This window comes from Scardinius erythrophthalmus, assembly GCF_964197995.2.
Source record: "Scardinius erythrophthalmus genome assembly, chromosome: 3".
In the NCBI taxonomy this organism is placed as follows: domain Eukaryota; kingdom Metazoa; phylum Chordata; class Actinopteri; order Cypriniformes; family Leuciscidae; genus Scardinius; species Scardinius erythrophthalmus.
The window spans coordinates 18236398-18251122 of record NC_138223.1 but is presented as its reverse complement, the minus strand read 5'-3'; the positions used below and the strand labels follow the sequence as shown (position 1 = coordinate 18251122).

Genomic DNA, 14725 nt, shown 5'->3' with positions numbered 1-14725 from the left:
AAAAAAAAAAAGGTTTCAGAAAATTGTTTTTGTAAAGGCGTGCAAATCCAGGGAAGCTAAGATCTAAGAATGAATATATATGTTACAGGTCCCGGGCAGTCGGGAGGACTGTAAGATAAGCAGTTTAAAAACTTTACTTAAAAGTAAATGAGAGAGAGAGAGACAATAGTTAGTGGTTGCTTAAAGGTCCTCTTTGTTGTCTTTTAATCAACATTGTACTCAGAGTCATCAAGACACCTTGAATCACAGGATTCACAAATACATTGAAATACATATAACATATAGATACTTAAATCAAATCACAATAAATAAGTAAATAAATAAATCAAGAATCCTTAACCATATGTACAGACATTAAAACATGTAAATAAACATTTGACATGAAAATGGATGAATTTAATAACTAACCTTAAAAGTAAATGAGAGAGAGAGAGAGACAATAGTTAGTGGTTGCTTAAAGGTCCTCTTTGTTGTCTGAGGATGCACCACAGTCGTCACGGCAACTCCTCTCTCTCAACTGCCAACCAGAATTCAGAAGATGCAGCTGAGCTGCCCAATGTAAACTCACTACATAATAAAACTTATATATACAAGTAAACTGAAATATATACAAACAATCCAATATTCCTGTGACCCAACTAAATTCAGGGTGGTCACATATAAGACACTTGAAAACTGTTATTTTTGTATCATTTATATACTACTTTTTGTTTATAGATTGTTTGTTTTAGATTTTATTTTTATTTTTTGTTTTCATTTTAATTTTAGTTTGGTCAAAGTAGGCTAGAAATAAAGTTCATTTTATTTGAAATGATTTATTAAATGATTTTAGTTGATAACCATGCTTGCAAATGTCATGAAACTCAGAATGTATTTGGCATGAACAAATCACATGCAATATATTGTGTGTCCGCTAGAGGTCGCTATAGCTCAGCTCGGATAAATAATCAAATACACCTGATTCAGTAATCAGCTCTTTAGTAGAGACTCCAACGCCTGAAATGGCAGTGTCAGACAAAGCAGACACTCAAAATGTGCAGTGCTGGGGAGAATCACCGCATTATTAAATAAGAGACCGCTCAATCGGTTTTATGCACTAAACATGATTAAACATCAAATGATATACCTGTGTCACAAGGGTTTAGGTTTGATTTTGACTTTGATGGGAATATTAAAAAAATCCCCCTACCTTTATTTATAGATATGGTAGCCAACATTCATAAAGGGAGTTTTTGTGTGTGTGTGTGTGTGTGTGTGTGTGTGTGTGTGTGTGTGTGTGTGTGTGTGTGTGTGTGTGTGTCCCTGACACAATTGACAATTTGGGGTATGCAAACCAACATTACAATTTAGCTTTCTGTACTTAAAGTAGCTTTCTGTACTTCATGCTAAAATATTTAAGCAAGCATACAATGATAACTGAAAAAAAAAAATGTTCAGGGATTGACATAAATTTACACAAGTGAATAACCTGTGTCAAGAAAGACATTATATAGAGCATAAACAGGTTTGTTTGCAAGGGCGGTAGGCTACTCGCTATAGCAGATTCAAATTGTGTGTAATTTATCTTCATCTTTACTGATTGTGCTAATTAGCGAGTTAAAGACGCTGGTGTCAAGGGAACATTTGTAAAAAAAAATAATAATAATAATAATACGTGTAAGTTCATCTTGTATACAAATTTCCTTAAAGTGTTGTGCCCAATTTCGACTGCCCACTTGGATTCAGCGTGGTACTGGCGTGCTCTCGCCACACATAATATCACACTGAGCAACGAGGACATGGACAACGGTGCAGACAGACAAGATAGTAGAGTTACTTTTGATGAAACAAAGTATCAGTTTTCAAATGGTTTATTACGAAAAAGTTTTATTAGGAAATTCTAACAATAAATTCTGTTTTGGCGCTCTTAATGCATAGCCTGATTTATAGCGAACAGGGTCCGGTTTCACAAAGCTATTTTAGACCGGTCTATAGTGTTAGACAAGTCTAAAATTAGCTCATAGACTAGTCTAATGCAAGTTAGACTGTTTCACTAAAATAAAGACTGACTTAATTTAGACCAAAAAAATTAGACACCTTACCCCCAGGCTAACTTAGGTCTAAGACTCTATGTTACCTTGGCAACCAGCAGTAACAATCAGTTCCATTACAAACAGCCAAAAGAAAAGGGAAAATGGCTCATAATTTAAACATTTCTTCTTGTTACTACATTCTCCGCTAAATTTCCCAAGTAAAATGTCCTTGTAACTGTTATACTCCTCCAACAAACACATATTTTCCGCTGGGGTAAACTGCACTGAGCGGTTGAATGTGCTTACTCGATCCGCCATGTTTTTTGTTTTGAAATGTGTCTTATTTTACCCAGAATGCATCGCAGTGTTAGCCTGGGTTTCCCCATGCTCAGCGCGATTTTATTCAATTTTATTTTATTTTATTTTATTGTGCAACGGTCTGATTTAGATGTCTGAAGTGTGACTATCTACTATATCTAAGCCATAGTCAAAGTCTATCTTTGTGAAACCGGCCCCAGATCATCTCTTCATATTTACTACTAGTTACAGTAAAAAATAATAATGAATGAACATCAGAGGGTATGTTGAAAGAACCAGTTAAACTTACTGAAATGTAGGCCTATCATGTAATCGGTCAATCAGTGTTTCAACCAGTGGCGTAGTGGGCATGCAGGCACAGGCGGAGGGTGAAGCAACTCTAGGGTAAGGCTAGATGCGATTCCTCCTTAAAAACACATTTAAATAGAATGTAATGAAATAGTCATGCTGCATCGCTGCGCCAAATTAAAAAGAAGAAAACAGTGTGTGAGAGGTTACTGTGCTTCAGCGGAGCGCTCATTTTCAAAACTGAAGCTAATAAAAAAAATGATTGACATTGGCTGAGCCTTGGTTATTTAGACTTTTTTTTATTAGTTCCGTTCTGGTTGTGAAAAGTTGTTGGGTAGTGTGTGTGTTTTTTTTTTGTTTTGTTTTTTTATGGTAGCCTATTATTATTATTATGACATCGACCCGCCTTCAGATTGTTGAGTTTCCACACATTCGGAATGTCTTTATTTTTCATTTGTATTTTGGTGTGTTTAGCTATGAATGGATCTGAATGGGATGTATTGCTATATGCAGTCCTTTGGCATCTCACACTGACTGTGGTCTTGTTTGGTATAGCAGGTTGATCAATACCCAACATTGCTATTGCTATACTAAACAAGACTACAGGAGGGGGGGTGGGGGGCTTATGGATACAGACGTACAAGCGCTCTTAACAATAAGTGGTTCTAAACCTTTTTTACTCCAAGACCACCCTCCTCTCCGAATCAATATCTAAATGTATCTCAATTATATTTCAAACTGGGAGTTTTGCAGCGTGGATGCTGTGTCTGGCTGTTCTGTTCCAGTCTGCTGTGTGTGTGTACAGCTGTCTTTGAACCCAAAACACCTCTTGAATAGTGTCTGAAAAAGAATGATGAATATTACATCAAATTAACTGTGTCATGTTTCACAGTAGCCTAATTGGTGTCGATGTATCTCGTTATACTGAAACTGAACTATTGTTTGTCAGCTTTCATAAAACTATTCATATGAGTAATGCAACTATTACTTTGAGCAGTTATATCAGTTGATAGTTAGATCACTGTAATGAAATTATCAGTCAAGTCACCTTTTTACAATACAGATTTTTTATTTTTTTTAAACATCTTCACAGTGATAACAGTAAAATAATGCAACAAAGTTTGTTTCTGCTGTTCTGCAGATCTAGAAGAAAACAGCTTCATAGTCCAGCTTAAGTAAGTTCAGTGATGATTTTTTTTTTTTTGTAAAATAGTTATTAATTTAGTTAATTTATATAGCCGCTCAGGAGAAAACAGTGATGTCATCGTCCAGCTCAGTTCTGTGCTCATATAATGGCGTCAGTACAGTCAGATCAATAATACTGTTGAATATTAAGTGTCCCCAACTGAGCAAGCCAGAGGCGAAAGTGGCAAGGAACCAAAACTCCATCAGGTGACAGAATGGAGAAAAAAAACCAGGCTCAGTCGGGGCCAGTTCTCCTCTGGCCAACGAACGAACAGTGTATGATTATGATCCAGGCAGCATTACAGGTCTCAGAAGTCAGAATTCAGTATTCAGAATATTTATCCAGTTCCATCTGGATAAATAGCCTAGTCATCTCAAATCAATTGCATTTTGAAATGGTATAGGCCTACTTTGTTATATTGTGTCATTCTGAACAGGGGGGTTTAGTTCAATGAACAAATGGACTTATTTGTGTTGTGTTCCAAGCAACTGGAATGTGTTACAAGAAAAAAAAACTAGGGCTGTCAAAAGATTAATCGCGATTAATCGCATCCAAAATAAAAGTTTGTGTTTACATAATGTGTGTACTGTGTATAATTATTTTGTATATATAAATACACACACATGCTTGTATATATTTAAGAAAAATGTGTAATTTATATATAAAAAATATTTTTATATATAATATAAATTATATATAAATATATACAGTATATGTATGCAAATATTTCTTAAATATATACATGCATGTGTGTGTATTTATATATACAAAATAATTATACACAGTACACACACATATATTATGTAAACACAAACTTTTATTTTGGATGCGATTAATTGCGATTAATCTTTTGACAGCCCTAATATATATATATAATATTTCATTGGTTGTGAGTTTTGACATTTGAAGTCTCGTACTTGAAGTGATTGTAAAAAAAAAAAAGCAGAACTTTGACAGTGCCCTTAATGTTATTGCCTTCACTACACACTTTCTGACTGTATGATTTGTTGTAGCTGTCTGTGAAAAATAAAAAATAAAAATTGCGTCACAGAGTTTATATATTTTCCACTCAAGCTGTTTTGATTAGAATTGTTTTTCACATTATTTGAATTGTTTCAATTCATCTTTCATTTGTTGTGTTTTAGAGACAATTTGAGCAGTTTATCCAAGATGCTTTGGCGGAAGATTTCCATGAATGTTCAACACACACATGGTGTGTCAAATAAAAACGCAGTGATGAGTGAACTATATCGCCACCTGCTGGCAACATTGAGATTTTTTTATTCTTTTTTTTTATTTTTTTTTTATGATGCGCTGAAAATCACTACTACTGTGCCTGTGCATCGTCAAATGGGGCGCAAACATTTATTTTGATCAATTTAAATAGATATTAAGGAGCCAGACTGAATAGCCCTGATGTAAGTGTTGTGGATGTAAGCGTTACACACAGAGGAACAAGCTTGAAGAGGGAGGGGACATCTTTATTCATTGATCAGTAAAACAATTTGCTCAATGAATGAGCAACGTCCTCTACAATAAACATCAGCATCATCATCATCATCATCATCCAAAGTCTACAATACCAATTTAGCAGCAACATGTTAACATGGGGGAAACAGAGTGGTAACAAAGTAGTATCATTTAGAAAAAGTCACAGTTTTTCTTTCTATCTGTATCATTAAAAAGGATTCGCAAGGAGGATATTTTAAAAAGAGGTTTATTGACGGCTATGGACGCTACTGTTATTTTTTTTAACTATGGCATGTGCTCTATACTGAATACATGGGGAGATTTTAACTATACATTTAAACTCTAATATAAAGCACGTCTGTGTCACCATACAAATTTTTAGGAGATTCGACAAAAATATACAATGTTTTCACTTCACATTTGAAGATTTATAACACCACTAGGTTTTTTTTTTTTTTCTTCTCTTTTTTTTATGGTAAATACAACAGTCCCATTGGTCAAACCAACCAAATGAAGGAGACACAACGTTAGTTATTCTACTCAGTAAGCTATGAGTGATTTAAATTGGTAAGAGGAATATAAATTAATATATATTAAGAAATTCCAACTGTAACTCCAGGGAAGCAAAGGGCTATACCGAGTATAAGTAATGTGACGGTATTTTTGATACAATAAATACACATGGTTTATAATGTGGCAGAAGTGTGTGTGTGTGTGTGTGTGTGTGTGTGTGTGTGTGTGTGTGTGTGTGTGTGTATGTGTGTGCGTGCGCATGCTGGAAGAGATCATCTGTGTACACATCGTGGGTAAGGTGTGTGTGTATAGAAGCAGCTATGATAGTGTGTGTGTGTGTGTGTGTGTGGTAAACTGTAAGGAAGTAGGAGGAGTGACCTCCTCTCTCAGCGAATCCCCCTGCAGTCTCCATAGTGATACTTTATCTCACCTTCACAAAGTCCAGGTGAAATGAGTTACGGCAGTCCAGAAAACCGTGTAAAAGAATGGCACAAAGAAAGACACAAAAAAGTGAAACGTGTCGTCAGGGTGTGTTTGCTTTCCATTCTGGTCTGAGGTGATTTTTTTCCAAACAAAATAACAAATATAATCAGAAATGTCACAGTACCTAAAATGATGGCAAATAAAAAAACCCTCTAAAATCTATTTTTTGTCTTTTTTTTCTCCACTTCATAATAAAAAATAGGTTTGTTCTTTATCTTACAGTAATCCATTATCTCCTTTGAAGGAAAAAACATTAGTCCAACACTGACAAAAAAAGGTAAAACAGGGGACTTCAAACAAGGGGGAGGGGGGGGGGGTTGGGGGGGTGTGAGGATGTATTTCTTCTTTTTCGTTTTTAGGATGGACATTTTGTGCAGCCACACTTGACGACCTTTTCCACCTCCTGTACAAAAGAGGATCCGTCTGTGCATTGGAAGGTGTATTTCCTGCGTTTGCTGCGGAGAGGGGCGCAGCAGGAGGTCCCGTCCCCACAGCTGCCCCGACACTCTAAACGGGAGACCTTCTCTGTGCTTTGGCACGCTGCGTAGCCCTGCTGCGTCTGATAGTGATCTCGGACCCGTTCCCCCCGACACGCCATCTCTACAGAGAGAGAGGGAGAGAGAAAAAAAAAGATTGACCACTATATTGCATGTATAGAATATCAATCGTGATGTTTTTCATGAAATTTTTACTGAGAAATTGAAAGGTAACTCCTAAGAAAATACAAAGTGTGAAAGCAGAAAAAGGAAGAGGAGAGACGATGGCTGCAGGAATATGGGTGTCTCAAAGCTTGAGGTTTATTAGTGACTCAAGAAAGGAAGAAATTGAAGATGAACACTAACATGCATCCCTCACCTGGCGGACCTGAGTGGGGTCCACACCGCTTTCAGTAGCAGCTTGAAGGTTACAGGAAGTTTAAAAACGAACGTTAGTAAAACAACAACAATAATAGCGTAGGATTAGCTCCTCACAGGGTTAGCATTTCAACAGCAAACTGAACAGAGGTTTAGAATGAAAAGCAAAACTTAACAACATACTGTGGAAGCATTAAAAACATTTTTGAAACATGCAAGCACAAGTTCCAGTACAGGTGAGTACCTGTCTTCATGGTAAAAATGAGACCATGCATATCCTGTTTTAAACGTGAAAAAATGGACCACAGGTACAAATTTCTACAGTTTCCAGGTGACATGACTACTAGTGGTGATAAAATGCTACGACTTTTGTTTCCTATTGAGAAAAATAAAGAATAGAGGAGAAGGTTATTAGAAGACTGCAAGAGAGCACAAGTTGTATGGAAAATGTCACATTTGTACCATAAATTGCGTGAGTAGCTTTAAAAAATGCTTTAGTCTCAAATTAAAATGACATTTTCAGCCTATTATACTGTATAATATCTCGCAGCCAATAACCGATAAAGGGCCAACATTAAGATTCTTTTGTCAATCTTTTAAAGGGGTCATATAATGGTACATGCACTTTTACAAGTTGATTGTACTGAAATGTGTGTTGGCAGTGCCTGTACACAACCATCATAAAATAATAAAAATCCATCCAGTGTTTTTTTTTTTTTTCTTATATGTTTCCCCTCTCCTGAATCAAGCTGTTGATTTTGTGACGTCACAAAATCGACGCCCCTCCCACAATGGTTGATTGACAGCAGCGTTTCAACACAGACCCGCCCTCGCGCCCTCGTGAGCGAGCTGTCAATCATTGCTGATAGCTGGAGCACTGAGTAGAATGGCGTCTAAGTGATTGTGGTGTTCTGTTCTTGGGTGTAATAATGAACACAGCAGTCATGTTGATGTTCCTAAATCCGAACCGCTGAAGACGCAGTGGCTGAGTTTGTTTTCGAAGGGAATATTCCCCACGATCAACGTCAATGCTTTCATGTTTGCGCGAATCATTTCACCAGACTGCTTTACAAAACGAGGGTCAGTATAAAGCTGATTATTTGCTAAGAAGCTGCTCCTGAAAAAAGGATCAGTACCAACTATTTGTGTTCCTGCTGCACCTCCAGAAGAACTGAAGTGAGTGTAACGTTTTATTAACCTTTATAATAATCTTTATATTAATCTTTGCAAATCGCTTGCACGCTTCACGGTGAATGCGGCTATTTTTACACTCAGGTACATTACGGGCATGTTTTCTATGTATGACGTTCTCAATATAATTCATAATCCCATGTTTATAATGAACAATGCATTATGGTTATTGTGTTAAATTGTGTTACAAACGGTGTGCGCACAGAACAGAGGGGCGGGGTGAGCAAAGCTCATTATCATTTAAAGACACATGCACTCAAACGGCGTGCTGAAAACAGAGCTGTTTTTGACCAGGTAAAATTAGTGTTTTCTTACAATACTAATGAGAATTTTTAATTAAAGTATAATACAAACTTTTAATTTAGACCCTAAAGAATCATATTAGCTTGTACAAAAATGACATTATATGACCCCTTTAAAAAAAAAAACACACAAAAAATGATAATGGTTGTAGTGATTTTAGGCTACAAAACCTAACAAATAAAACATTATTTAAAAATGTTTTCACCTTATTAACGCCTCGGCTGTATTGGAGAAAATGAAATCACTTTCAGTGTTACTTAGTGGACATTTCACTTGGAAACTGCAATTTCTCGTAGCCACGGCAATATTTTTCAAAAACCTACTGTATGCAATGTCACATTTTTCTCATGAGATCAGGTTTCATTGAAAGGTTGAACCCTCGCCGCCGTACCTCTATCACAGCTTTGCCCCGTGTAGCCGCTGTTGCACTCGCAATAGGCTTTCCCCAGCCCAGACACGCGACAGCGCCCGTGTTTACATGCTATGTACTGACAGGGACTCAACTGCTCCTCTTCATCACACAATACACCTGCAAAGCCTGGATGACAGCGACAGCTGTACGAGTACGAGTTTATGGGCAAACAGGAACCGTGGATACACCTGAGACACACACAAAATGACAAAAAATGTGATGTCCACTCTAATTTAATGAAACCAGTGTGTGTGTGTGCGTGTGCATTTTTCGGTCTCTTACTTGTTCCCGTCACATGGGTTGTTGATCTGCTGGTCACACAGAGAGCCAGTCCATCCGGCCTCACACTCACAGCTGAAGGAGGATTGTCCGGTGGCATGGCACTGCCCGTGAGCGCACACACTCCGCTGGCAGGGCTGGCAGCCGGGCACCACCCCCTCCTGCAGCAGGAACTGAGTGAGGTCCTGGAGCTGGTCATTAATGTAGAGGTTTCGGATGCAGCCGTGGAAACTAGAGCCGTTCCTCCCGGAGCTCTGACGCAATGAGGCCAATCCAGACTGCTGAGGAATTCCTGAGAAAAGAGGAGCTTATTATTTGATTTTAGATTTAGATAGTTTTTGAGAATTGCTGTGTAACTAATTCTGGGAAGATCCAGAGTTAGAAGCAGACCTAACCAAGTTTCAAAGTGACCGCTGTGTTGTACATACCCCCAAGGTAAAGCGGAGCAGGGCTGGGTGCTGGGCTGGGACTGTTGGCAGTGTTGATGGATTTGGGGCTTCCTCCATCAATGGACAGTGACAGAGACTGATCCTTTGCCACCAGCTCCACTACATGAAAACTGCCATCGTTTATCGTCTCAACACTAGGGAGAGAGCAGAAGTGAACAGTGAGGGGAATTTCAAAATAATAGTTTAAATAGGGGTTGATTATTTAAAAGCGAAATCAAAATCTTTTCACATATAAGAGATCATTGTACTATTAAAAATATCTCCAGAACCTCCAAATTACCTTGTTATTCCAAAAACCAAGCTACAAAAATGTTGTCACATTATTACGTCATAGTGTGACGAAAGACCTCCTCTGCAGAAGATCAACGCCTACTTCTACATCATTGCCTCTTTAGCCCCGCCCACCGATTCACACACGTCATGTAGTAGTAAATACTCTCTGAGGATAACAAGACTCTTTGAAGTGCCAAGATGTGGGAAAAAAAACTGTCTTTGCATTGCCTTCCTTGTGATCCTAACATTAAGTGTGGATGAACTTAATTTTTAACGAAGTTCCAGTCATATCACGTCAGTAAGACTGGTCATTTGTTCACTTCGTTTTACTGTGGGTTCGTTTTTAAACAAAACCATTCGGTGCAGGCTTTCAGAAAGACTGAAAATAAAAGACGATGCAGTGTCGCCTATATTGGATCTGACAATAATGTCGCAACACACAAGTATGAGTAACAGTTTTTTACCATGTGTCACATGTATCTTTGTCTGATACAGATCAGTTGATACGTACTGAGTATTTATACTGTAGCGCCGCAGTCAAACTGTGAAATGTTGTGATTTGCTGTTCTTTCCTTTGCTTCGGCATTTAGAGAACGATGCTTTTGCTTTTGTTTTTGTTTTGATCTAAGCCAATCGCTGTAATCCTAAATAAAAGCTTTGGTGAATGAATGAATGAATGAAGAATGAACAATGAATAGCATATAAGAATGAAAGTGCGACAAACAATGTACATTCATTCATTCATCATTTTGTTTACATGAAACACCGTAAGTCATCCTTTGTCAATTCTATCTGTTGTAACTCCATGAATTTAAAATTGATTTGCCACAACCAAGACTTATAAAGCATATGTAATACGCATAAATGTAACCAGATATTTTTAAAAATCGGAATTTTTCAAAACAAATTCACACGTGTAAATTTGGTGGCCATGTTGAAAATGATTTTAATATGCAAAACTGTCACCCAATCATAGCAGTGGCCATTTATTCCAAGTCTTGAATGCGTCACGCCCATCAAAACAAAGTGTTCGAAAGAGAGGGTCAAAAACAGGATAGAAAGTAGCACATTACTTCTAAATCTTTTTTGATGTAAAAATCTTGATAACATTATAAGTGGACATCAGAGAACATTTAAAAATGTTAAAAAATGCAGTTGATGACCCCTTTAAATTGATTAGACTTCATAAAAAAAACAAAATTCTTCAGAAGAAAGATTTTTCCTCATTACTGTTGAGAAAAAAACAAGCTTTTAAGGTTTTGCTTCTACCAGAGATCTTCAAAAGGAGTCTGTGACCCTTTGCCAACTACTTTTTGATCTCAGTTTAATTTCAGTTAAAAATGAAAATAGCTCAAACCAAACACCTTAACCAAAGCTAAAGTTGAGCATAAAACGGCAGTTGCGATATTCTTTTCTTTCTTATTGTGATTTGTGTCATATATCCTTGAAACAGCTTCTTAAACAAGAACAAATCCAGACCGGGACTTGGTTTGTCCAATGGGAATTGATTGGATCGTTGAATTGTAAGTGGTTTGTTAATGCTGTGATCTCATGTGAGTGACACGTGCCAGTAAAGAGAAGAGAAGGTTCACATGAATAATAATAAAAAAATGTTCACGGATAAATCATTTATAATAAATGCTGCAATATTAAAAAAGTCAATTTCGATTTTATGGTGACTTTAATATTTCATTATTGCTCCCACATTAAAATATATACAGTAACATTTAATTCTAATGTACTTGTATATCATTCTGAAAATAATGATTATTTTAATGGCTTTGAAACGAAACCATCATAACTGTATGTAAATACAATAATATGGAAATATGCACAGTACTATAGGCTAAAATGCAACCCTGAATTTTAGAGAGAGAGAGAGAGAGAGAGAGAGAGAGAGAGAGAGAGAGAGAGAGCGAGAACGTGTCACATGATCCTTCAGAAATCATTCTAATAGGCTGATTTGGTGCACAGAAACGTGAATTATTATCAATGGTGAAAATAATTGTGCTGCTTCATATTTTTGTAGAAACTGTGATACATTTGTTTCAGAATTCATTGGTGAATGGAAAGAAATAGAAAACTATTGAAATAGAAATCTTATGTAACATTAAAAATTCTGTCTATCACTTTTTATAGATGTAATGCATCCTTGCTAAATAGAAAAGTAAAATGTCTTTAAAAAATGACTGATCCCAAACTTTGGAATGATATATGGAGTCTGGAGTAAATATAATTAGATGTATTGATAGATGATTGTCCTGTTCTTGATTTAGCATATTGTAAAACGTATAGTTCCAGCTCTAAACTCTGAGGGAATGAGCTGTTGTAAAATGCCTACAGTATCTAAATCGTGTGTGTACCTGTATATGGCAGATGGAGGATATGATCCAGAATCATAACTGACTCTCAGTCTGCCTCTGTAGAGCTCCACAGCGATGTGTTCATTATCTCCTTTATACAGCAACACCCCATTATCCTCATCTGTGGCGATCTAATACACGCATACAGACCACATGAGTGCGAGCATATGCATTTTTGATGAAGAATTAACAATCTCTCACTCACACTCAAAAACACAAGCAGAATGATCTTTTTTATGACATGTACCTGTAGTGATATATTGGCCTGTTCTGTAATGAGGTTGGAGGGGATCTGCAGGAACGATTCTCTGTTGATGAAGTTGACGCTGACCAGCCTCTCACAGAGCACGCCCTCGTAACCATGGAGACACTGACACACAGGATCTGTGTCCTTGACAACACACTGTGCACCGTTGGCACAGTCATAGTGGTCACACGGACTTGTTCTCGGCAGGACCATTGGAGGAGAGAACTCGCAGAACAGCCCACTGCGCACACACACACACAGTGAGACACGTATTCCACATGATGATCTAGTGTGTTTGTGTATTCATGCTCACCTGTATCCTTCTGGGCACACACACGTGTAGCCATTCACAGCATCAATACACTGAGCCCCGTTTTTACACTTATTATCTTCACAATCATCAAAATCCACCTCGCAGTGCTCCCCGGTGTAACCTGGAGTACACTCGCACCTACACAAACACACACACGAAACAACATCATCACATTTAACATTTAAAACTCACATCTTCATCTTTAACTCCAATCATTTCAGGGCTACAGATTCACCTTCAATATAAATATACCATACAGTATATGTCAAAATACCATGTTACAAGTGTTGTTACTAAGGCAAATCCATGGTAAATGTTGGTGATTTGTGGATTGCCTTCTAACTTGTTCGTTCAGGGCAAAGAGTTTCTCCTGTTCTCCATGTTAGTGCTGATGAGAATGTCAGCGCTGTTTCATAAGGCTTTAAACTAGTTTTAAATCACTGAGACATTTGTGGTTGATAACAGAATTCTTCACTGAATTCATCATCAATTCTAAGGCGAATTCAAACACTTCTTACTGAATCAGTGCTGTTAAGCCATAGTTTCATAGAAACCACAAATACAGTAGTTACTTTTTACTATAGTAGTGAGGAGCCATGAAGGGTTTTACCTGTGGTTTCCATGGAAAATTTGAATAAGATTAGAATCCTAACTCAGTCGCACAGTCAGAATATTAACATTTTGCCCTATCCCTTAATGAGAGTAAATTTGCATCTGCATCCCAACCCAAGCTCAGTGCTTTACTGTCAAATGTGCATTTCCCAGAGACTAAAACAAACAAATAAATGAGGGTCTTTAGCATAGAAAAGTTTGAAACCCCCTTCGCTAGCTTATAGATGCCTCAAAGCAAATAGCCGTGGACTAAAAGCCACAAAACTTACTTTAATTGAAAGTAAGTCAAAGTGCAGAAGCTATGTTTAAAAAAAAACACTTTTAGTAATTTAAGGTCCATCCAACTAGGTTTGGGGTCTAAAATTAAACCTCAACATGCCAACATCTGTTGTATGTTCAGTGGTGCGGTTGGGGTCATGCTTCTTTTTTTTTTTTCAAATAATATACATACAGTATATGAACAGTGAAATCTATTGTGTTGTGAGATTAGACTTCTCTAATTACGAAAGTTTTAGTTACTTAAACCACTGAAATTGAAGTTCTTTTGAATGAATTTACACACACCCCAAAGCGCTACATAAACACATTCATCATCCCTTCGTATCGCATCATATCATATTTAAAACACCCCCCTCCAACTCATTTTTTTATAGTAAACCCAACAGGAGAGCTGTAATTGAATATCAGAGCACAAACATAGAACAGAACCTCAGAGACTCCAGCTGCATTCCACACAGCTCTAGTGTTGTGTTAACATCTGCACCAATGGGCATAAAAACACACAAATGAACTTATGTGGTCTGCTGCTCACACACATATCAGCAGAGAAGGGAACACACACCTGATGTTTTCTAACATGGCGATTGTTTTGGTCTGGTGGAGAGAGGGATAAAATAAAACATGAGATGAGAGAAGGGGGCGTCTGGAGGGGAGAGAGTGATGAAACCGAATCCAAAAAGGTTTGGGATCCAACAGGCTTAAGTGACTGCAGACGGGCAGTTTTTATAGGCAAGGATTTAACCGTCTGAACAGCACTAATGCACTGGAGTCAGAAGAGTATGCAGAGATATTGTCATGATATGATTGGTCAGTATATTATATAAATAGACCAGCATTCAAAAGTTTGTGGTCAGCAAAAAGTTGTATTATTGTTTTTTAT

At 37.3% G+C, this 14725-nt stretch overlaps 1 protein-coding gene across 6 annotated transcripts in view; it reads right to left on the bottom strand.

Moving 5' to 3' along the window:
- Nucleotides 1–5267: 5267 nt before the first annotated feature.
- Nucleotides 5268–14725, bottom strand: part of slit2 (slit homolog 2) — a 71825-nt gene continuing 62367 nt past the window's right edge. For all 6 annotated transcript variants that reach the window (XM_081361890.1, XM_081361894.1, XM_081361891.1 and 3 more), the window contains 7 exons: nucleotides 12955–13092; nucleotides 12642–12882; nucleotides 12395–12525; nucleotides 9738–9892; nucleotides 9313–9601; nucleotides 9010–9218; nucleotides 5268–6870 (listed from right to left, as the gene is read on the bottom strand). In XM_081361890.1, the coding sequence (XP_081218016.1) occupies nucleotides 6626–6870; nucleotides 9010–9218; nucleotides 9313–9601; nucleotides 9738–9892; nucleotides 12395–12525; nucleotides 12642–12882; nucleotides 12955–13092 (1408 nt within the window). In that variant the 3' untranslated portion in view covers nucleotides 5268–6625. The remainder of the gene's footprint in view (nucleotides 6871–9009; nucleotides 9219–9312; nucleotides 9602–9737; nucleotides 9893–12394; nucleotides 12526–12641; nucleotides 12883–12954; nucleotides 13093–14725) is intronic.